Source organism: Rhea pennata, chromosome 7 (genome assembly GCF_028389875.1).
Source record: "Rhea pennata isolate bPtePen1 chromosome 7, bPtePen1.pri, whole genome shotgun sequence".
Lineage (NCBI taxonomy): Eukaryota > Metazoa > Chordata > Aves > Rheiformes > Rheidae > Rhea > Rhea pennata.
In genome coordinates, this window is record NC_084669.1 from 37,449,970 (window position 1) to 37,474,175 (window position 24,206).

Below are 24,206 nucleotides of genomic sequence, written 5' to 3' on the forward strand. Positions count from 1 at the left end.
TTTTAGCTAATGACAAATATATAAAACTTGGCACTAATTCTTTTTAACTTAAGCTTCTTAGTGTTACTGGGAAAACAACTTGTTATCAGTTGTTTAAAAAAGGAGTGTCTACATAATCTTCCCTAGTTGAGTAGGCGTTTTTGGGTGGAACTTTCAATGTCAGATATGAGTACTGTGCTGGCCTTGACCAGAATTGGACCCAGAAGCTCATCTGGTGGCTAGAGAAAGAACACAAGCAAAGCTTGTCTAAGGGTTTTGTGTGAGAGCTGCCAATTTCTGTTGTGCATGTAGTGGGAACAGTAGAACTGAGCAAATGGACTGTCCTTGATGTGTATTTGTGATTTCTGAAAAATACAGGCTGCATCTCTTAAAAGTAAGCCCTGAATGAAATCCTTCTCTTCTAGGTATCTTGCAGCATCCAGATGGGACAGTCTTGAAGCAGTTGCAGCCACCTCCCCGAGGTCCTCGGGAGCAGGAGTTCTACAACAAGGTGAGGGTCCTGCCATGTGGAGGAACTTGCCTCATTGAAGGTGAAATGATGAGTGTGATTCCTGTAGAAGTACATCCTTGCTATTGTTTTGGAGGGAAAATGTAACCCAAGTATCTGAGTGGTATTTAGCAGAATTGTCATGACATCTCTATGCTCTGTAGAGCTTTTTCCTCTTAGAATGTCCCCACACCAGGTCTACTTTACTAACAGGTTTTAAGCTTTCTTATTTGCTCAGGGAGGTAACAGTGTGTTCTCAGCATCTAAGGTTTTGTTGAAAAGTCTTGGATTATTTCGTTCTGTTACTGAAGGCTGCTATATGTATTCTCATCGGTTTTCTTTCTCATGGTGCTGAGCGTGTCGGAATTTATGGTCTAAAACGTAGTGAGCCTCACCCATCCGTGGAGTCTGGTTTGTTGCTATAAGTATTGCTTTGTTATCCATTTTATTAAAACCCCCCATCCTTTGAAAATGTAAATAAAAACTGAAAATCTCTAACTGTATCAAACTGAATTTAAAATACTTACCAATACGAACCAAATCCTTTGCTCATCTTGAGTATGCTTTATCAGTAACTTGAGCAGACAAACCAAGAAAACTGTTACTGGCTGTCTTACTGGGAGTAAAGGGTTTCTAGAGCTTCTTTTCCTTACTTGCCTGCCCTCAGTTCCCAGATAATTTGTCCTGCATTATTTCTACACCGACTTACAGCTCCCGTGGCTTTTTAGCTCCTGTGTAGGTACAAGCAATTGTAGAAATCTTCATGAAGCATGAGAGTTGTCTTGATTTTTGTTGTTTTATTAGGGGAGGGGATAATTAAATTAAGTCACTAAAAGATGTTGTGTGTTTTGTGGAAACATCTTGCAGAAGCTGATTAAGCAGTATACTGTAAGAAAAATCTGTTTACATACTACTGTTATTTGATAGTTGATATGATGAGACTGCTAGACAAAACATCAACTCTTGAGTTACTAGGAGCTCAGCAGGAGCCAGTTAAACTTAAATGTAAATATTTCTCTGAGGTTCCACAGTGACTGTCACTTAGATGAGGCTAAGAAAGATATTATCCAGGCTGGGTGGTAACTCTTCAGTAGAAGTAGAAAGCTTGAACAGCGTATCCTTAGAGTGCCTACTTACAGGCTACTTTTATGTGCAAATCAAGTGCAGATAGTAATGTCCCATTGCTGCCCAAAGCCAGCAGGTAAAAGGTGCAAGCTACAACACTGCTTTAACATTAACTTTTTGCAATATAGGCTTTGTCACTTTACCTGTTGCTTAGACTCATGTCATAAGTTGTGAGTAAGACCCTGGGCAAAATTTTCTAGAAAGAGACATTTGTATTAATGCTGTTCTTGATGGACCCTATCATAGCGGAGGAAGTCAGGTCCAATGCTAATAATGTGTGAAGCCAGCTTCGGTTATGCCTGTTTTCCTTCTAGGGTCTTGCTAGCTCACATTTGACACAGATTTTTTTTTTTTATTTTATTTTTTGAGCGGGAGTGGGGTTAAGAGATTTGGGAAAGGGATTGGAGATTTATTGACAAATAAGGAGCTAGGAAAAGTTACATAGGCGCTTCACTTCCTGTGTGGACTAGAATGCCTTTTTGTGGGAGAAAGCAAGGAGAAATGCATGCGTGTTGTAGGTGAAAGTACAGGGGAAAGAGCTTGAAGATTTTTTTGCTCCTCAATAATTAACTACTTTCATGTTTGCTCTCAGTCATGAGCCATGTAATACGAGATATAGATACCTAAGCACTACATATTTGTCACGAAGTAAGGATGATTATTGCAGCTTGTGAGGTTTAGTGTAAGGTGTGCTTTCACATCCAGCTGGAGCTGATCTAATAGCTCATTGCTGCTGAGAGAGGAAAGGTCAGTCATCCTCTTTCCATTCCTGCCACTTAGCTTATGCTGTGCTGGTGCTCTTCAGACACTGAGGAAATGATTTGACTGATGAAAATGGCAGCAAAACCTGAACTCCCTTGCTGGAAGCCTTCTGAAGTTTTAGCGGTTTGACTGATGCTTGGGAAGGTCTTATAAGTAGGGGGAACAGAAAGACTGCCTCACTTTGAGTGAGCTATCACTGTAAGCTATAATCAAAGACTTACCATCTTGAAAAAGGCTAATGAGCCTCCAGAGGATGGAGGAAGGGGAGAGCTTTACCCCTCATTGAAATGAGCAGTTGTTTACAAGGCAGTCCAGTATGGGAGATGATGAGAAATAGTACAGGAAATGAAGCAATGATGCCTCTAGATGAGAGGCATGACAGGGCTGCCTTCTGCATACACATAGAATAGAAGCAGTTTCAAGGCAAAAGACTAAACCCTTCTGGACCCCAGGAAGACTTCTTGGGGATATTAGCACTAAGAGCGCCTACATTCTGCCAGGATAGAGCTGGAGCGTATCTGAAGGCTGTTTTTAAGGTCTTCTGTGATGCAGCCTTCATCGCAATTGTATCTCTTACAGACTGAAGTGCATGAAGACAGGAATCCAGACTATCACCTTGTCAAGACTAGGATGCAACTCGATTGATAAGGGGGAACCTTTATGGTTTAATCTTAGTATGTGTGGTTTAATCATGATTTTTTTTTCACTTCTGCACCTTTTTTTTTTTCCCCACACACAGTAACTGTTTCGACTGCATTGGTAGATCAGTTATAACTTCATTTGCATGCTGTCTTACCTGAATCAAGAGTAACACTTGGGTACCTGGACCAGAAATGAGCCCTTCTGTTCCACTTGTGGGTGGGTGAAGCGAACCTCTTCAGCTGAAGTAAGGGTGAAGCAGACCTCTTCGGCTGAAGTAACAGAGAACTTCTCCAGTTCACCCTCTGTATTAGGATGACGAATGGCTGCTATTTCAGCTGTGCAAGTCAGATGAAGAGCAGCTATCGCAGGTCTGAGGCAGAAGTCTCTCCTGGTAACCAGCTGGAAACAGGAAGGCTCTCTGCTGCATCATAGTGTTTTGGCATGTAGTCTACATGCTCATAGACTGAAGGCTGCGGGGAGTGTGTCATGACAAAAGATAATGAAGCATTACTGGATGAGTGTGAACATCACACTCATATGTGAGCGATATATATTTGACGTGATATCAGGGTGATGTCAGGTAGAAAGTGCTTTCTACCTGGACAAGCCAGCCTTCTCTTCTGAAATTGCTGGTTTATCTTCTGAACACGACAGAGGGCAATAGTCTATAGCAAACCACTGGAATGTTGCTTCCCCTGGGCAGATGATGGATATTTAACAGTGAGTCCAAAGCTAAGTGGTAACAGATAGAGCCCAAACAAAATAGAGTTTCTGCAGTGTTTGAACAGCAAACGTTTTGAGCAAGACACTGTACTGCAAAATACTAGTAATGATCTAAAACTAGAATCCACAGGTCAGTGCTGAGAAGCAAGTGACAGTTGGAAGTTTTGAAAAATTTACTGGAGAGATTTACCGTGTTCAGAGACCTGTAATTCTTACTGAGACTGTATTAGCTGACCTCCCTATTGTTTTTCCAGGAGCATATTTTTAGTTTAGCAGTTCTTATAAACAGCTCTCCCTCTCCCCCATAGTGGGCTTCTTTCTCATGAGATTATTTCAGCAAGTAAATAAAATTTTGCCTCTCTCACAGTGGTGTGTGACACTCTCTGCTGATGGGGAAATGACTTGTCATTTTTCCATTCTCTAGTAACCACAAGAATCACAAGTATAAAGTATAGCAAGATCATGATGAATAGCTTCTATGATTAAGATACAGTAGAACAGTGAACTTTGTAAGCAATAATAATCAGTTATTAACAATGCCTAACTTATTATTGGAGTAGGACTTTCCAAGGGTGATGTCCACTTTCTGTGGAGTTCTGTGAATATTTAACGAATTAAAATAATGTCTTAATTGTATTCCTGTAAACTTCCTTCCTGTACTTGAGGTCATGAATTTCTTACAAGCATAGGCTTGTAAGTGACAAGTGTCATACTAAGTCTTTTAATACTCTGACTTAGTTTAGAAAAAAATGAAATGTTTTAATAGCTACAAAATACTGTTTTCAATAGCTGGTGAACAGCGGGGGGATGTTTGAAATAGAAAGTTTTTTTTTTTTTTTTTTTTTTTTAAGGACAGTTTAGACTGATCAGTTGTTTCCATCTAATGGAAATACTTCGTGAGAACCTATAGGGCACTGTGAAAGGCTTTTAAAAAGAGTTTAAGGAGGGAGAAGTATGCAGAGGTGTAGGGACAGGAAAATAGTGTTTAGAAAATTCAGTACAGTGTATTATATAGTAGTGGCCTGTATCCACTAAAGAAAAAAAATAATTGGTAAAAGACAGTGTATGTTTATGGTAGGCTGTCTACACAGGCATTCTGATAACACCACAAAAGAAGCCTACTTCTCAGTGAGTTTTAGTATTTGACTTTCAACCTGCTTTATGCTGTGTCACATACTTATGTGCTGAAACAGTCTGGTTTAATTCAGCAGTGCTAAAAGGGGGAAGGGAGGAAGCCTATCAGCTCTGCTACAGTGATCTCTTCTGGCAGATGAGTTTGGAACTGTGAGAAAAGCATCTGTTGAAAAAGTTAGTGCATTCACTATATGAAGTAAAACCTTGTGCTTAGCTAGGTGCAGAGCTCTTGTCTCAAACATGCCAGGCTGCACCCAAGAGCACTGTGTGCTAGCATAACTACCTCTTCCTATTTAAGAGATACTCTGTTCAGCCCAGGGCTTTTTTTCATTTGTCATGTCAAGAATGTAATAGTGCAGAAACTACTGTCCTGTTAGTTCCTCCAAGAGGGGGAGGAAGCTGGAATGTCATGCTTTAAATAGGGCATCTGCTTTTGTGGGCACAAGGATGGATCCTTGGACTGCAAATGTTTTGAACTGAGGAAGAGAGAATTTACAGTTGTTGAAGCTACTGCCCTGACTAAGTTTCCTACAAGCTTTTTTTTTTTTTTTTTTTTGCATAAGAAATAGAGAATTTATTTTCATACCTTTAGAAGGACAGCAGAAGGTTGATAGACTATTTGAAATGGCAGCTCTTTCACTTCTTACTTCTGGCATTCATTCCATAGGGCTGTAAACCCCTGTTATTGCATGTACCTCTTTTGAACGTGACTTATTGAAGTTAAATGTTGGTAATGCAGTAGCTAAAGCACTGGGATTTCAGCGTACTTTAACCCATCAGTAAATGTTCTTGTAAACTATTTGCTAGTGGTCATGTGTTAGAATTGTTGTAGCTGGTGCCAAGTATAGGTATCAACTTCAAATACTTGCAATATTGTAAGGTTTCCAAAGCTGTTGTATGCCAGGTCTTATCCTGATTCTCAGATGTCTTTATCCAGATGCTACATCTGTACTCAGGGACTGGAATGAGAAGGACGGAGTTCTTCCCAGTCCTGCCTCTTAATGCTGGCAACCTGTTCCTTATACTTTTACCCTGGTGCTTGGGAACTTTGGGAGGTGATCCACTCCACGTAGTGCTGGGAAAAGATACTAAGGCTAGTTGTTTGGCCCTTCTGGAGAACAGATCTTTTTCCTGTTGCCAATTAATGATGAGCCTGTAACAACTGTAGCGGTAGTCTGAAAGTTCAGCGTTCAAGCTCTGCTGATATACAACATGAATGCAAGGAAGCAATTACCATTTTAGATAATAGAAATTGTTTTTCACTTTTGTTACATGTCTTGAAAACAAAGCCAGGATGTAAGAGACACAAATAACTCCAGCGTGTAAAACAGATTTGTGTTGTTTAGATCAGAGTCCAGCATTTGAAAGCTAGGAAGTAATGGTTTAATAGCTGCCTGCATAATTGTTGTTCCGAACAACTTTTGTGGGATGCATTGTAAGAGAGCTTTCAATAGGGTGATGACCTGTCCTTTCCCCCCACCCTCCCACCTTTCCCGGTATGGCATAAAATCAAGCCTGTGGTTTGGAGGATGGATTTTGGCCTGGAAGTTTTCTGCCCACCAGCCTCTTTCAGCCCATTGAGCACAAATCATGATAAGGCAGGCTGTATTCTGTAAACTGTTCTCTGCTAGTGATGGAAAATGAAGCGGATTTGGGAAGCAAAACACGTCTTGCTTCAGGATGAATTACTCTATTTTGTAAACTCAGTTAGCTAGTTTTACAGTCTTGATTTAGATGATTATTTTTGACTGAAAAAGGAGTGGATGATGGCCGTAGTGCTGCTGTTGTGTAATAAAATATCCTTATCCCATGATCAAATCTCCAGCTAAGGTCCTGATTCCAAGTCTTGTATGGACAGAGGTTCAAGAAATAAATGCACAGTTCTTTTAACAGCTCATTTTGGGGATGCAATGCTTTGGCCAAAGCTTTAATTACTACTGTATTCAGAGTAGTAGCTGGATATTGGAACATAATCGCTTGCCACATGTCATCCTACTGCATCTTCAAAAGAGTGGTACTGAAATGGTACGAATTAACTGTCTGCAACCGTAGTAAACAAGTTCTGATACACTCGGTTTCTGCCTTGGCATAGTTAACTTTTTTTCTCCCTTCTGGTGAGGGACAGTCCAGGAGAGATTTGTTGGAATGATAAGCAAGTCCAAGTTCTCAACTGGTGTATGAAATTGCTTTGTGCTCTGTAGCTTTAGCTATGGGGCTGGAAAGAAGTATGGCAAGTAAAACGAGAACATGCAGATCAGCTAATGAGAAGAAAATGACCTTCTCACCAACTTACGAAATACTTGCTGCTTGTACTTGTTTGCACCTTTTAAAATTAGGAGTTGTCTAAGGGAGATAAAAATCTAAGTGCAGATCCAAGAGTCTGCAGAGTTCCTGCTGTTGTCCTACAAATGCTCAAATTCTTGTACTCCAGATTGCTGTGGAATGGCTTTAAGCCTACTGTACCAAGACAGTAAGACTTGCGAGCAGTGACAGCTTTTTGTGATTCCTTGTATCCTGTAGCAAAGTGCATCTGGAAGGGACTTGCGATGCAATAGGAAGTTAATGTAGCAGGATCTACTGAACATCTGTTCCCCATGCTTCTTGTATGTTGTAGACCACAGAATAATCTATAGTCCCCTTTGATAAATGTAATAAGACTTTGTAATAAAAGTGTAATAAGGAGAGAGTAAAAAGCTGTTGTTGCAGTCTAGTCCTAGCAGGGAAATGCTGGCTGGAGTTGGTAATAGACTAAGCGTCTGCAGCCTGTGCTGTGTAAATAAGCACAGTGAAAAAAAGATCAGCTGCTCTTATCAGTCTGAATTTTGTGGAAGATTCCTTTCGGAGAGTAAATCGGGCTGAAAATTGAGTGAAAAAAAAGTATGGTTTTACTATGCACGTCCATGCTATGTTAAGTTGACCAAGTTGCAGTTCAGTATCCCTCCTACGTTAGAGCGTCATGTAAGCACTAACTATTTCTGACTATGGAACAGATGTTTAAGTGGAGTTTTGGTTCTGTTATAATGATAAATGGTTCTGTTACTCTAGAATAAGCTTTTAGAGTAAAGGCATGCTGCTGTTAAGCGGTAAATACAGCATTTCATTCCTTATAAACTTACTTAAATATTGGATATGGCAGGTAGACCTCCAATATGGGATTGAGGGAATTGCAGGTTGGAAGAAAAACAAAACAAAACTCGGTCTCTGAAAGCAAGAATTCTAGTTTCCAAGTATTAAAAAAAAAATCTATATATAGAATATGAGTATTGCACGAAACCAGGACTACATTAGTGTGGGAAAGATGTGGAACACCAGTATATATGGCTTAAAACAGTCGGCGTGTTCTTGGGTATCCAGGCACAAAATTAACCAGAAGTAGATTAAAGAGTCCATTAAGTATTATATGGCATGTCCCACTGTGTCTATCACATGCTTTTAATTCCCCTAATGTCCAATAATTAGGGAGCAGTTTGGTAGCAATTAGTTTTTAGTCATTAAATATGTGTTCTTCAGAGTGTGTGTGTGTGTATCAATCTTCAAGATAAGACAAAACAAATAACTCATCATACCTGAATGTAATGGAATCCAATTACATAGATTATTTTTATTTGTTTATTTGAGCAAACTCTGATCAAAGGCTTGCTGAAGTTTCTTGGCATTGTTAGTACAGTGTTTCTCTGTGTGTTTGTGCGCACTGTGTGTGTGTCTACATGCGCATTGCTTTTTATGGCTGTTAGCGCAGGTTCATGCTGCTGTTTTCCTTTCTTCCCAGTGGTGAGCAAGAGGGTTATTTCCAGGTTTGAGAAGCAGCAGTAGCTGATGTGCTTGTTGAGCAGACTGGTGAGTAAAGGAAAGATGGGATAGCGGATTCTGTAGCTTCTGGTTTTCTGTGGGCCATGTGTGTGCAGGCCTCTTCAGAGCTGCTTTTTTAAAGTTACTACAGAACAGCTTTGTTGATGCTAGTATATCTTCTGTAACAACTGAAAACCCATCCATTTGTGCAGAAAACTACAGAATAGCTGTTCAGCTGTTCCTTGGAGCCCTGGTAGATTTTCCCAGAACCATAAGCCATTGACTATAGTTCCTCTTAGTAGATCCCATTCTCCTTTGTTCTAGGAAAAAAACATGATTATTATAAGCTATATCTATCTTGGCAGATGGTCTTGTCCCAAAATGAGAGCTGGTTGCTAGCAGAGGGACTTCCAGTGTAGAAACTGAGACTGCAAACCTGACGTAACGCTGGCAGGCTAGCCATGAAATGATTGTTTCGGACGCCCGGCTTCACGCGGGAGTTGATTCTTGTAAATTAAAGGCCAAGTTTCATGAGAAGATAATTTAAAATATATTGTTACTGTTAAAATACAGGTAGATTAGATCAATAGCATTTTCCAAATTGAAGCAGAACACAGAAATGAATATTTTGAAAGGAAGACAAGAATTTAAGGCATTAGAATGTACTTAAATAGTACTTGGACTGGCACTTCTGCAGTGAGCCAAATCAAGGAGCTGAACAGACTGTGGGACCAGCTGAAAGCTAGTTTTGCTGCAAGGGACGGGATGAAAATGTGTGTGGGACTGTGGTAGACTTGTCCTGGTTTAAACGGCTGTGAAAGTGCACCTTTAGGGTAGTGCTGCACTAAAGGCTGTGCCAGGGCTGCCTCTTGCAGTGTGGTAGGTCCTGGGGAAAAAGTGTCTCTCAGGACTCATCTCCCCCTTTCTGACTCTTTGAAATGTAAAGTTAAATCTTGCTTATATAAATGTACAGGCTTGAGGGTTCTCCCACCTCTTGTCCTCTAGTACTTCCTAATTTGAATCTCCAACCGTGATCAGAACGCTTTCCAAAACCAAAAGATAATATCCTTAATGGAAAGGGGGATAGTCTTGCTAGTTTTTCTCCTTTTGTCCTATTCTACTCATTTGCCTTTCTTTTGATATTCAGGGATAATTTAAACTTACTCCTAAACAGTTGGAGTTACCTCAAAAATCTATTTTGAGCAGAGAATTCAAACAAAGACATTATAATTACTGTCTTTGTTCTGCTTGTTTTTACTGATGTGAGGATTTGAATGTGTTCAGTGTTTTCTGACCAGCTTAGTGTCTTACCTTAAAATGAGAAACGTTATTTGTGTTGCATAACTCCATACATTGAAGTGATGGAGTTGTGTTTTAGGATTAGAATTACAAAGTGAGAACTAGTTGTGCCATACATTTTCAATAGAGAAGTCTGTTTTTTTTTTTTAAGTGACTTGATGGTTTTCCTTGAAACTTACAGGATTTCTGTCTGCTGGTGGTTGAAGATTTGGCCCTGGGTAACTTGAGGACAGTGTTACTGCAGCAGTTTTGAGTGAATGATGTGGGTCGCTGGATTAAGAAGAAAGAGTAGTGGCAAGTACTTACTGTGTTAAAATTGTCAGCTGACCCATGGTAGTATGTCTTTTTTAATATAAGAAAAGACAAGTCAGACTATGGCACCTGAAGGAGCAAGCTTTGCACCTTCCTGAACGAGGAATTTTCTCTGACTTCAGCGGTCTCTCGGGTTCGGTGAAGGCTCCGTCAGCTGAAGCTGAATGCAAGATGGATGCATTGTCAATTTGTGAATCTAGGAGAGGCAAAAGGGCAAGAAGCAGCAGAATTCTAGAGCAATAGGTTTGTGAGGAAACATGATCTCAAATTTTGCAGTTTTGACAGATAGGGCTCTGCATACTACCTTGCTTTGTGCTTGGTTGAGTGGCTTGTATCAGTTGCAGGGTGTGTGGAGTAAAGTAAATAATTTAAGTTTACTTTATTTTGTGTTGCCCAGAAACATTGTGTGATTAAAAATTTGGATGGGACTGTGCTGTTGTGTAAAGGGAGAGACAAACCTTGTCTGTCTGGTGGGATAGGGTGGAGTGCATGCTTACATTTTGCAAAACACTTCATTGCCTTGCCTTCAGAATAAGTGGTTATTGGAAAGAAAGAGGAACCTGTTGATCTGACACTACCCAACTTAACCCAGACCATTTTAGAGCAACTTCTTGCATATGGCATCCACAGCTGCTTGCTTATGACCCTGCTGTGGTTTCTGTTCAGCATTGCTCTTGGTGACTGTCCCCGATTGCTGTCTTTTAGCTTCTTCCGTAGAAATTCTGCTTCTCTTAGCTGAAGTTTTGAAGCCCTGTCATATCCTCAGAAATGGATCAGGTTTTACTTTTCCTCTTGCAAAGATGACTCAGTACCTGAGGCTGCACACCTGGGTATGTTTAGCCTAATTTTAACTATGTAAAATTGTAAGGATGAATAAAATAAGACTTACTACTTTTTTTCCAGCTTTGTTTAAATGAAGACTAATTGAAAAGTACCCCCCCCAAAAAAAAAACCTGTTTGATACCAGGCTTAAACATCATTAAATCACTGTATCTTTGGGAGATTTTGAAATTATTTTCTCACAGAGTATTTACAGAGACAGACAAAACTGATTTGGTTGGGGGTGGTGGCGATACTAAATTCATTTATATAATTACATGATCAGATCATGGGAATACATTGAGTGTTTTAAACTGTAGTCTTTAGGTGTCTTCTGTGAGAGTAATGTTACGGTACAGCTATATTTCGGATATTAAAACAAGCGATTAAGTATAATAACACTTAAGATAACAATCATAAATATTTAACTTCTGTAATAGCTCTGGTATCCATTTTTCTGAATATAAATGGAGCTGGCTGATTAAAGTATTTGTGGAAACATAATGTGGACACTCACATGTCAGAACATGATGATGCTACTTTGGAAAAGGATTAGGGGAGTCTATTGGCATGGTAAAGGCAAACAGCTGCAGATTGCCAAATTCACAATTGTTCATAGAATCAGTAGGGTTGGAAGGGACCTCTGGAGATCATCTAGTCCAGCCTCCCCGCTCAGCGGGGTCACCTACAGCATGTTAGACAGGGATGCATCCAGGCAGGCCTTGAAGATCTGCAGAGAAGGAGACTCCACAACCTCCCTGGGCAACCTGCGCCAGTGCTCCGCCACACTCTCAGGGAAGAAATTCCCCCTCACGTCCAGGCGGAACTTCCTGTGCTTCAATTTCTGCCCATTGCCTCTTGTCCTGTCACATGGCACAACTGAAAAGAGTTTGGCCTTGTCCCCTTGACACCCTCCCTTCAGGCACTTGTACACATTGGTAAGTTCCCCCCTCAGTCTTCTCCTCCCCAGGCTGCAGAGGCCCAGCTCTCGCAGCCGTTCCTCACAGGGCAGGTGCTCCAGCCCTCGGATCATCTTCGTAGCCCTATACTGGGCCCTCTGCAGTAGCTCCATGTCTCTCTTGTACTGGGGAGCCCAGAACTGGACACAGTACTCGAGATGAGGCCTCAGCAGGGCTGAGTAGGGGGCAGGATCACCTCCCTCGACCTGCTGGCAACAGCCTTCGTAATGCACCCCAGGAGACCATTGGCCGCCTTGGCCACAAGGGCACGTTGTTTCAGCTCTTCTTGTGCTTGTACTTAAATGCTATACTGAGTGATGCAGGAGTCCAGAGGGAGATGCAGATTGTGGTCTGCCATGTAATGCATACAGCATAGAGAGACAGCGTTAGGGTTGCACTATTATCTGTAAACCTTATGCATACAAATTTAAGTGCTTGACTTGATAAGGTTTAAAAAACAAACAAGAAGAACCTCAGATGTTGGAAACTGGGAAGTCTCTGCTTGATGTTGACAGCTGGTTGTGTACCCTGAGTCTCTGCAAGGGATAGTACTACTCTGGCCTTAATTAAAGGTCAGGCTATGGTAGTTGGCAACGAGAAAAGGTGATGTCTCGGGCTGAAGTAGTAAATACAGAAAATGTAGTCCAGCATTTCAAAGTTGCCTACTCAGATAGCTTTAAAGTAAATGCAAATTTAATTAAAAGAATCAACTTTTTGTATGCTTTATTAGAACCTTCCTCTTAAACTACATTTCTGTCAAAGTAATATTTTTCACCAGAACGTTTGAAGATGGGTCTCTACTGCTAGTTTCCTGCTGAAATTTAAATGTTTGCTCTACCCTATTGCAGCCTTTTATGTAATTAGCTAATCCTTAAAAAAAAGTTATGCTGCTTTAAATAAGGAAAAGAACATTCCCATTCTCACAAGCAGCCCACTGTTTGCATTAAGAAAAAGATGGATCTGTTTGGATCGAGTTTACCAAAACAAACACAGTGTACTTTGGATTAAAATCTAAAGGATGGTAAAGTTGCCTCAGGATTAACAAGTTCTGAGCGACTGGAAATTATGACTTCATGATGTCTGTTAAATTTTTCTAAACTGCCACAGAACATATCTGGGGCATACTCTTCCTATGAGTTAGCTGCAATAATTTGTAATGATCGTGTTGTGAGCCCTCCAAATGTCAGCATCCTGTTTACTTGCTTTTAAGCCCAACAGTTATTGCATTGTGTGTCTTCAATTTGTGCTATTGGAAAAATGTAGCCTTGTGTTATGTAGGATGGATAGCTACTGTGGCTGAACTGACGCTGAATTGTTTTGCAGTTCTTGATTTGAAGATAAGTTGCTTCTGCTTTACTAGTAATTTTACATATTTGTCTATGTACGCTGGAGAAGTGGAGCTATCAAGTGCAAAACTTTAGAAAAACAGTTGTTTGAAACAAAATTGGAGTATTGCTAATATAAATAAAACAAAAAGGTCTAATTCTAAAGGTTGTTCTGGGGTAAGTGGTAACTTTTCTCTTCCAGTCAGTTGCCCAGCTTTGTCTGTAACAACCTGGGGCAAAAGTGCATGGATTACTTCCTGAGTAATTTTGGGGGGTATGTTATGGAATGAGAGCTAGTTTAAGTGTTTCTTTGGGTTTTGGGCTACTACTGTAAACATCGTTCTGAAATGCAGTACCATTTCCTTATTTTGGACTGCATATTCATCCTCTGAATTTATAGTCAGCATTTAGAATGGCATCTCAATATGCAATATGCTCCTGGACTGCCTGAAATGAGATGTCCATAGCTGCTGTTTGTGAGGGCCTCACTAATGAGAAGTGGCTCTCTTCTGCCTAGGAATTAGTATAAATCATAAATTATCTCTCTCTCTTGCTGCTTTTGCCCACACCAAATGGCTTCCTCTGTTTATTAACTGAGTGCTAACTTGTTTGACATGCACGTGTTGCAGACTGAGATTGGGGTCTATATTAAGGCCAAATAGGTGTTTTGTATATGTTATGTCAAAGCTTTTAAAGGGAGCTAGTTCTTGCTTCTAGGAGCAAGGTAACTTTCCTAGGGATGGAAATGATGTGCTAAATCTTGTTTTGTTGAAGTAATGATACTGAACAAAGCATGGCTGTTTCTTAGATTGTGTTTTTCTCTTAAAATGTCTCATATCAGTTTATTGGATAGTTTGTTATGATTCAAAAGATATCCTTTCTGAAGCTTTCTTCCCCATTTGGCCTTGAACTTGGGCTATTACATGCCATTGCAAATTATCTGAATACTTTTGTTGTGTCATAGTATTTGAAATATAGAAGAGTATAGTATTACTTACTTGCTAAGTCTCAAATACTGGACCCTAGTGTTGGTAATTTAAAAAGGTAAGTCACAAGTCTTCTGTTTTTTAAAAAATGTGGAAGTGGTCTCTGAACACGTCACTCTCCTTGTTTTACTGGTTAAAATTTGCAAATAAAATAAGCAAAGAAGTTCTTTTGTTTCCCTGTCTTCAGTTGCATCCAGTGCTTGTACGCCTTGCCTGCCGCACTGCAGCTCCCAACTCTCTCCTTTTCTTCTTTCCTGTCCTGAATTTGTGTTCTTTCCCATGTAAACTCCATGATGATTGCTGTCTATTTGCATTCACTGTGGAGAGGAGGGGTTATACTCTAACAGTTTGCTCTGCTAGCTCTTGGATGCCATGATAAAACACTGTAACAGTAAATGTAATTTATTTGTGCTGCTCTGTCTGAAAATATCTACGATGTGAGGTAATTTGACCAGTCTGTGCTTGGAGTCCTGGCCCAGAAGCAGCAGGCTGGGGAGAAGGAGAAAGTGAACTCCAATGCAAAAGATAGCAGCGACTGAGTCCGTGTTTCGGCATCTGTGTGGTGCTGTGTGCGCTCTTTTCCCTCCCTTAATTTTTTTTTCTTCCAGCTGTTAAGAGCAAGTTTCATTGCTGTCTTCTGGGGAAAGCACTGTTTTCTGCTGGCAGTGTCTTTTGAGGCTCATCAAAGAAATGTTGCATCTGTTAAAAATAGAAGCTGTTGATTACAGGGATAAGCAAGGTTTTCATCTGAGAGTACAAGAATATCGACAAACCAGTTTGTTGGCCTGGAGGGGAAAAATCAGCCTAGGCTCGCCCATGGTTCTCAGAGGGGATATCTGCTAGTTAAACCCCACTGTGAAAAGAGAAGTGGTGTGTTGTGCCACTACCCTGTAGCGCGCACACCCAACGACTTCTGTATGCCCGAGATAACCCCAGTGCGGATACAGGGTGCGGCGAGAGGTACAGTGCCATGGTGTTAACTCCTGCTCTGCATGGGTTTGTGTGGTTTTTGGCTTTAGCGCTCCTCTCTTTAAGGTCTTAAAAGTGAGGTTTAAACCATGAGCTAGTTAAAGGAATGGATCTAGCTAAAAAGTGATCCAGCATAAAATCCCGCAGCTTTGGCCGTATCAGCTTTGTAGTCGCTGCCTAGGTGTGGAGCTGGCGTAAAGGACTGTCAGACTTGTGTGGCTGGGACAAGACCAGATGATACCTTAATTAGATGTGCCTTGAGTGCTGTGAAACACCACCTTACATTTGAAGTGTAGCGGTGGCTTTGAGTTTGCCCAGTTTGAGGTTTCTGTGATGGAAACTTAGTTTAGCATGAACCCGCATTGACTGATTTTAACCTTCTGCTGCCCTATGAGGCTCTGTCTGGAGTTGTGGTGCATCAGCGATCACAGCTGACATTAGCCTTGATGTTGTAGAACGGTAGCTGGATTTCAGGCTTTGGGAGGTCCCATGTGAAGTCTTCACGTTACAGCTATAAATAAATTTGTTATGGAATTCCTACTGTTTGTCACAAGATGGTCTCTTACCATGACTAAAAGTGGCTCTTGAAGCATGAGTTGAATTAACTCCATAGAGCTCTGTTAACACTTCTGTTTGTTTAAATTTTTGAAAACTGGTGATACCTGGTATGGAATTGCATGACTATCCTTAGACCTCATTTTAAGTGTGCTAGGAATTATTCGTTCAGGAATATGTTAGCTGCCATTTCCAAACACTTCCCCTCCTTCCCCCCCCCCCCCTTAGATAAGTTGGAAAACTTTGAAGAAGAGTTGAAGCAAATCTGTTTGAATTGTGCATGGTCTGGGTAACTCAGTTACAGGATGATTTATTTTGGAGGAAATGAGGAAATGCAGTCCAGCCTGAATTTGTATACTACTTGTTATCAGATATCTGAGGCTTTTTACATTTTATCTGTAGTAATCCTATGCGGTCTTGGATTCAGGATAGAACTCAGTCCTTACTAAATAAGCTTCAATATTAACAAATGTGATTTAGATTCCTGCTCAAGTTAACATATGCGTTATTCTTTGTTAGTGCTGGTATATCTTTTCACTTCAAAGCTTGAAAGAAAGATGCTATTGATTGTTGCATATGATAATTTTGTGTTTCTAAATGTAAAGTAGAAATCCTAAACATACAAATGGAAAGGCTGTAAGAAATGATAATGAAGGGACTACTAAAATATAAAATGAATATTTTCAGCCGATCATCTCCCCTTTCACCCCATTTATTTCAGGTTTATGACTCTGACTGTTGTGACAGCATTCTTCTGGAGCTGCGAGAGTATCTGCCAAAATACTTCGGTGTCTGGTCACCACCTGCTGCACCAAATGGTACTGTTCTAATTTTGTTTATTAGTCCCTGTCTGCTGAAAGATCTTTTGGGGAATGATTTTGACAGTTGAGCTCTGTAGGGCTGGTGGTGTGTGTGGGTAGGTGTGTGGTGTTTTTCTTGTTTTGTTTTGTTTTTTTTTTTTTCCTCTTTTCCTCCATTTTAAGCCTCTGTAACTCACTTCAGCATGTCCCAGTTTGCAGCCCTCTGGCTGGTCCTGGGGGGACACCTGCAAGCTGGGATCTGCTGCTGAGGCTCCAAAGGTTGGATCACATGATCTTGTATTGCACAAAGCAGTTCGGTAGTTACCTTGGTTGAGAGTACTACTTGTCCTACACTTGTTTTGAATGGAATGGAGCTCTGGTGTTTTACCTTAGTATTTGTGTAGCATGTTAGCACTTGAGAAGAAAAAGATGTCTTTGGAGGACAGTCGGAAATAGAAAATATACTTAGAATATTCTTAAAATAGGAACTAGTTTGTTTCTTCTGCTCTTTCTTATTCATGTTGAAGAAGTTGAACTTCTAGAACATACAGGAACCAAAGGAACCATTTAAATATGTGGGCACCTAAATGAGAAGCTGTGATCTTGTTCTATAATTCTCTTCTCTTCCTTATGCTGTCTCTGGATAGACTTGTCTTCCAAAGGCAGCAGAAACTACACTCTCCAGACTCCTGTGAGAAGAAATGCAGTGATGACTGTGGTGTTATCTAGCACTTGCTTGGCGCAACTTTGACTTTGTATTTCCATATTTGGGACTAACTCAAATAGTGCTACCACAGCTATCGTCTTCCTTCCCTTGTAGTTTTATGCGTTATGGAGCTCACTTAGTGTCCTTTCCAAATTGCAAATCACTTTTTTTCTACTCGCAGTAGGCTCTTAAGATGTTAAAATATGTGATCTAGCTGAGATACAGTAACTCAACACATCCATAGTTTATATTGTGAATTAGCTAGCACTATGCGTGATGGGGCTGAAATCTGGCAGGTCTTTGCATATAGTAGAGGCGAAGCCACTAGGAAAAGTTGTTTGAAGGAGGGGGTGATGCTTCTGTTTGCTTAAGATTATGCAGTATCAGGAGCTCCTTTGACAGAAGACTAGGGTAAGGGAGGTTGAATGAAACACTCCGTTGGCAACTCCACTCTCTGTAGTATTAGTTTCCTGTAGTTCTGATAGAAGTCAAGTTTTTAGAGATGAACAGAAATGTGTGTGTTGGCTACTTGGAAAGCTAAGTGTTTTGTAACACTTTAATTGGCTTGAGCCTTTCAAATTAGAAGTTCCTTGTTGATTAGAAGGCAGTGGAAAACATGGTTTTACTAATGCCAGGTGTGGAAAAACCTGTGATCTGTGATACGTTTGCGCATTGGTGCTCAACACCAAAAGGCATCAGAGCTGGAAAGAATCACAAATACTGCATATAGGCTGAGTGAAAAGTAGGCAATTGAGTTTAGAAAACTTTATTTTGGGGGAGATAAGGGTTGAGGGTTTATTACCAGTCTGCTTCCCCCCCCCCCCCCCCCCACACACACTCCATTAGCTGTGACCTTACCTCTAGCACCATTCAAAAGATTGAACTTAGTTTAACTGCTATGGTGTGTCCCAGTGACATTAGATGAAGGAATCTTGCTGCTTAAAGAGGCATCTAGTTGTTAAATTTATATCCAAGTTGTATTTGTGGCCTTTTGCAGTTTTGATTTTGGAAGACTGATATTTCCTTTGACAGTCACTGCTCTACAGAGTGTGGGGACAAAGCTCCAGATAGCCTTTGAGCAGTGAACCCAGTAATTGCTTTCTGTTAGTGAATGAACGTAAGTAACCTCTCCTAAAGAATGTAAGAGCAGATCAGTTTCGAGATCCTCTCTGCTTGCTGCATATTCTGAACTAGGTGTGTGTATATGAATAAATAAAAAATGTAAACAATGTTTGTTGCAAGGAGGAACTGCTTCTGTGCCTTGCCAGGGCAGAGGGAAGGTGGCCATAGGCATTCCTTTTTATCTAAAGTTCCTTTATTTACGAGATAGTGAGGGAAGGGAGAACTTTTTGGCAACAGATAAGAGTCTTATGTGTGTAGCTTCAGAGTTATTATTTTGGAAGAGAGTTGGGAATGTGGGTAGCACGAAGAGAATCGTAGGCTTGCAGTAGAGAAGAGACTAAATGAATTTAGGACCACATTGAAAATAATCTGTGACCCTCTCCACATGTCTGTGTGACAGGTAAGCAGGAACTGTGGTGGGGAGGGTGTGGAGAGCACAGGGAATTTCTTCCATAGAGAAAGGTGTAGGGAGATAAGTATGAAGCTTCTGTGCGAAAGCTGTAGGTAAATGCACCAAATGGCTAGCTAAATGGGATGAAATATATTAAATTAATTACACTATTTGATTTGAACTCTGGTTTCAGTGGCATTGTAGGCATTTGGCATGTGTTAGTAAACGTGGAAAATTGGTATGCAGCGTTTCTACATGACAGATGCAGCATATCTAATTGTATGATAGGAAATTGTATTAGTGAGTGTGTGATTTTCACAAGCACTTTGTATTAGCAGTATCATACATAACATTTTGGAAAATATGAAGTGCTTGAAATTGTGCATAAAAAAAAAAAAAAAAAACAGAATAGGAAGGAGAGCTGTAGTTCTCTGCTCTGCTGGAGACTTACTGTTGACCTTAGAAAGCGTACTTAGGCTCAGATGAAAGGCTATAAGAACACCTAATTAGAATAGGCACTAAAATAACACAATGCAGTGAAACCTATGTATATCTGAATCTGGTTCTCGTGTTTTTTGCCTCAGTCTTAATGCTTCACAAAGTATTGTAGGGGTAATTATGTTAAAAGTTTTGATGCATTCTGATACTGGGATTTTTGGGTCCGTGTCAGTAGACCAGAGACTTTAAGAAATTGAACACACTGCAAATGAAAAACAAGCAGTACCAAGAGAAAACAGCCATAAACACTTGAAGCATTTTCTGAAGCAGTAATTGAGGGGAGATGGGGTGGAGGAAATAATGCTTTATCTGCCGTAGCACCTTCCCCGTTTGCACCCTCGCCCCTGCAAAAAGTCGCTTGAGATTGTGGGAGTATATTGAGCAGATCTAGAATTGAGCAGACCTAACAGTCGAAATTCTGAATTGGCAATTAGCTGAAGATGAAGAATTAAAGAATCATTTCAAAAAGCATGCGACAGATGAGTCATTTCTAGATAATTCGCGAATGTGGCCAAGAAATTGGTGTTTTCCAGAGTTAGTGTTAACTCCAAAGTTATTTTAACAGTGATGGTTACACATTAGTCGGACTGTAAGGGAAATATTCCAGTTTAACAGCTATGAAATGGGTGGGGAAATAGTGACAGGTGACAGGTATCTAAATCTTAAACTATTTTGGAGATGCAGGGTTTTTGTGCTGAATGCTTATAAAGAGGGTTTTGGACAAATGGAGCAGAGGATAGACACCCCTGAGTGCTCCGCAAATGCTCATGGCCTTTCATAGAAAGCATACAGTTATCTTGCCTGTATGTTGTCTGAAGGGAAATATATTGGTTTCTCAGAAATTTGGTTATGCTTTTTTAAACTAATTGTTTTTGAGTTCATTTTTTGTTGTGTTACTAAATAGAGACATTTTACAATGCTTCATATACAGATTTTTTTTTTTTTAAAGGATTGACTAAAAAATTGCAGCTAAATTGTGTACTCTTTGTGCCCAATGGCTTTTGATAGTTAGGGTAAGATATACTGCTCTGTAGATTCCCCCCCCCCGCCTTTTTGGATGTGTTTCATGACAGATCGTGAGTATCTTCTGCCTCCTCTCCTGAACTAAGCAAAAAGCCTATTGTGAGAGTGATGCAAGACGCATGATAAATGCTGGTTTGAATCTGGAGGTGCCAGTAGCCTACTCCATGAAGGACTGCAGCTATTTCCCAAGATGTGTATTTGTGTGTATGTATACAAAAATATGTATGTATATACACTCACTTGCGCTTTTTTCTTTCCGTGGCAACCCTCTGATTCAGCACATCTGAGAGGTCAGTTCAGAAAACTGTGAATTTCACTTTGTTGTTCCTGGATTGTTTTAGAATGATGACACAAATATATCTATTATAATTACTGCCGTAATAAAGAAAAGGGGTAGATATAGAGGATAACACTTAAATTTTACAGCTTGGGTTGAGACAACAGATAAATAACAGATTAGATTCTGTACTACTTTCCTAAAGACTCAAAACTTGCCAATATCTGGCTGAATATGACCACATTTGAAAACTTGGAATAGAAAAAATGGAGATTATGCATCAGGTGGTAAAGAATAAACTTCCTGGCAGGGAGAGTATGTGTCTTGCTTCTCCTTAAGGTGCATCCAGTGGAGAAAATACTGAGCGTGTTTGCTGCACATGGCTTCTACGAGTTAACAGACTTGTTTCAGGGGTGAGCTGGTCTATAAGTAAACTACTTTATCTGTAGCTAGAATAGATTTTTGTATTCTGCTGGCAGTGGAAAGTGGCATAAGCTGATACAGTGCATTAATGGGTGACTGGAGTTTCTTTAAAATAGAATATATTGGTTTGACATGCTTCCTTGAGCATGACTGTACATTAAAAATACACTTAGTCTCATTTATAGATAAAAGTAGGCATATAAGGATTAAATCAGATTTGTTTGATAGCATAAATAGTTTTGAGAACTGAGTCATTCAATCGTAGTGATAACAATGTAAAAATGATCAAGGTTTGAGCAGAACTTTCAGTAATAAAAGCCAATTTCATTTTTTATCTTTAGAATGTTTCTACTTCTAAGTAGAAATGGAGCATTTGTTTGCTTTTGCTTGACTTTGCTTTTGCTACCTATCTATATAGCCTATGAAATCGAGGCACTTTGTCCCTCTTCGGCTTTTTACATTTGAACTGCAGAAGTTTTCCTTTCTATGGCTATCTCATTTTAGATGGTGCTGGAGAGCTGGGGGAGAACAGAGTGTTTGTGTCTACGTAGACTTCCTTAAAGCTAAGGACATACATTCATGCAATAGGCTATACTTCACATGAAATTCATTTTTCTCTCAAGATTGTGATGGACTTGAATAAAACTTGCAGGAACAGATTTAAGAAGAGTGTGGAAAAACTATTGTGTTAATGCTGTGTGTGGACTTGGAGCACTGGCGGGGGCTGGAGATCTGTGTGGGTTTTCTCCAACCAGGCTTGTTTGACAGTCTGCGAGTTAAGTTTGTTTTCTCGTGCTCTGACAATTGGTGCTGTAAGTCTTGTTGGACAATTATTCTGCTTGCATCTGGGAAAAGCATGAGCCACTTTGATTAAGCTTTAGATCTTCAGAAACTGTTTTTAGGCGGTTCTTTAGAAACCTTAGAAAGCTTCCTTCCGAAACATTCGGGGTTTTGAGTATATTTGGTTGGTTGTTTTGTTTTTGACTTTTTTCTTTTCACCTTGCTGCCCCTGCGCAACTCTGGAATGGATGAAAAGCGGTCTAAGATTCAAGGAATTTTTTCCCCAGAAGGTGTGGCATGGGAAGGAGAGGGAAAAAGAGGAAAAATGAGATATATTTCTGTTGCTCTATGAGGAGAACATGGAATGTTGACTTCACTTTCTTTTTTTTTTTTAATAAAATATTGCATTATTAATTCTAGTCTTTTGCATATATAAAGGAAACACCATCTCCACTGTAAAACCAACCACATGCTAACATGTAGTTGTATGTGCTTAATGTTACTTGAAGTATGTTAGCAGCTTAAGAGGTACTCATGAATTTCATTTGGGCAATAATTTGAATTTGAGTGCTAGATTGGCACTCTTTATATATGCCTTTCTAAGCCATGGGTCTTTAGAACTTAATGTCAACAGAATCTGTGGGTGTCAGTGACTGAGTTTAGTCTGTATTCAGAGACAAATTTGGCTGTCTTTAAAAGAACTTGAATGATCCTAAACTTGAAACCCTTCTCCCTCCCCAAAGAAGCTCAGCAGGAATTGTTTAACTATTTTGTTTTGACCTCCTGTTAACTGAAGTTTTGTCTTTCAACAGATATGTATCTAAAACTGGAAGATGTGACCCGTAAGTTTAATAAGCCTTGTATAATGGATGTAAAAATAGGTCAGAAAAGTTACGATCCGTATGCCTCAGCTGAGAAGATACAGCAACAGGTCAGCAAGTACCCGCTAATGGAAGAGATCGGCTTTTTGGTGCTTGGCATGAGGGTAAGAACTTGTTTTGCTTTCAGAATCAGTTTATGCTTCGGCCTGCTGTCCAACACCAGGTTTAATGGTCAACTCCTTCAGTGAATGATGATAATTTTGAGGCTTTCATGTCAGTGGAGCATTAGCTGCTTGTGTTCTGTGTTTAAAAATATTTTCCACTGGAAGAAAACATCTGGTGCTTGTATGCTTGAGAAACAGCTGTCAGCTGGAGACTAGCTTGAGGTGAGTAAGAACTTCTAGATGTCCATACTAACTCTACTGCAACTTCTTATTTTAGATGCAGGGGAAAATGAAGATTCAGTACTTGTGCATAGATTACTCTAAAATTTCCACATAAGTTTCATGGAACATCTGTAGATCAGGAACCACTTACAGATTTCTTTTTCACATCTGTAAAGAGGTGCCTCATGCTGAAGTGCATTCAGACTAAGGTTTTATAGCCTTATGAATAATAGGAAAACTTCATAGTCATCAGAGATACTACTCCACAGTGTTGCAGTCTTTAACACGTATGTTCCTATGCTGTCGGTCAAGCTCCTTCTGTTTTTTTTGTTTTAGAGAGATCCTACTTTATCTTGTTGAGTGGATATGCTTAAAGTAGATATGAATTTTTTTCTTCTTTCTTTTCCCTCCTGTTATGGTTGGCACAGACATAACTTTCTTGCTCTCTGACAGACTTTTGGTTACTCTTCTTGCATAGACAAAAAGCCGAAGCTTCTAAAGTCCCGCATCGATGAGCGTAAAGGCTGCAGCCTTTTTCAGACTTCTGATTTACTTAGATAGCAGTGACTCGCAGGTTACAGCATTGTTTGAAATAATTCTAGTATCTCGAGTGTTTTTGTATTTAACTGTCTAAGCTCTCAACCTTAACTCTGTCTTGAGATAAGCTTTTACAGCTATAAATTATAGCGGTCATGAGTAGTAGCTATGTAAGAGTGTATAAGAGGGAATGGTAGGAGTAGAATCAAAAGCCAGTCAAACAGTTTAGATCCAGAAGGAAGGCTGGATATTATAGCTTTGGATTTGGCTTATATTGTTACATAATCTCTCTTATCTATGAGTAAAACAATGTACTTCACATTCTGTGTGTGCGATGACAGTGTAAAGGGAATACTTACTTTCACAGTGGTTTTTGCTTGTGTCTGCTGCTTTAACACTGCTGTTTACTGAATTCTTTATCCTGTTAGAGAAATTCATTTCATTCCGTAATTAAAACTATCTTTATAATGATGGTTCTTCCAAGCAGTGTGATTTCCCACCCTGTGTTTAACTGCGTGAGGTCTGTGCATCTGGCACCAAATTACATGTTGAAGTT

At 39.9% G+C, this 24,206-nt stretch overlaps 1 protein-coding gene across 1 annotated transcript in view; it reads left to right on the plus strand.

Annotated features, from left to right (window-relative positions):
- IPMK (inositol polyphosphate multikinase) overlaps nucleotides 1-24,206 on the plus strand; it is a 41,934-nt gene that overhangs the window by 4,557 nt on the left and 13,171 nt on the right. Inside the window, exons 2-4 of the mRNA XM_062579928.1 lie at nucleotides 405-490; nucleotides 16,608-16,704; nucleotides 22,719-22,891. Of these exons, the coding sequence (XP_062435912.1) occupies nucleotides 405-490; nucleotides 16,608-16,704; nucleotides 22,719-22,891 (356 nt within the window). The remainder of the gene's footprint in view (nucleotides 1-404; nucleotides 491-16,607; nucleotides 16,705-22,718; nucleotides 22,892-24,206) is intronic.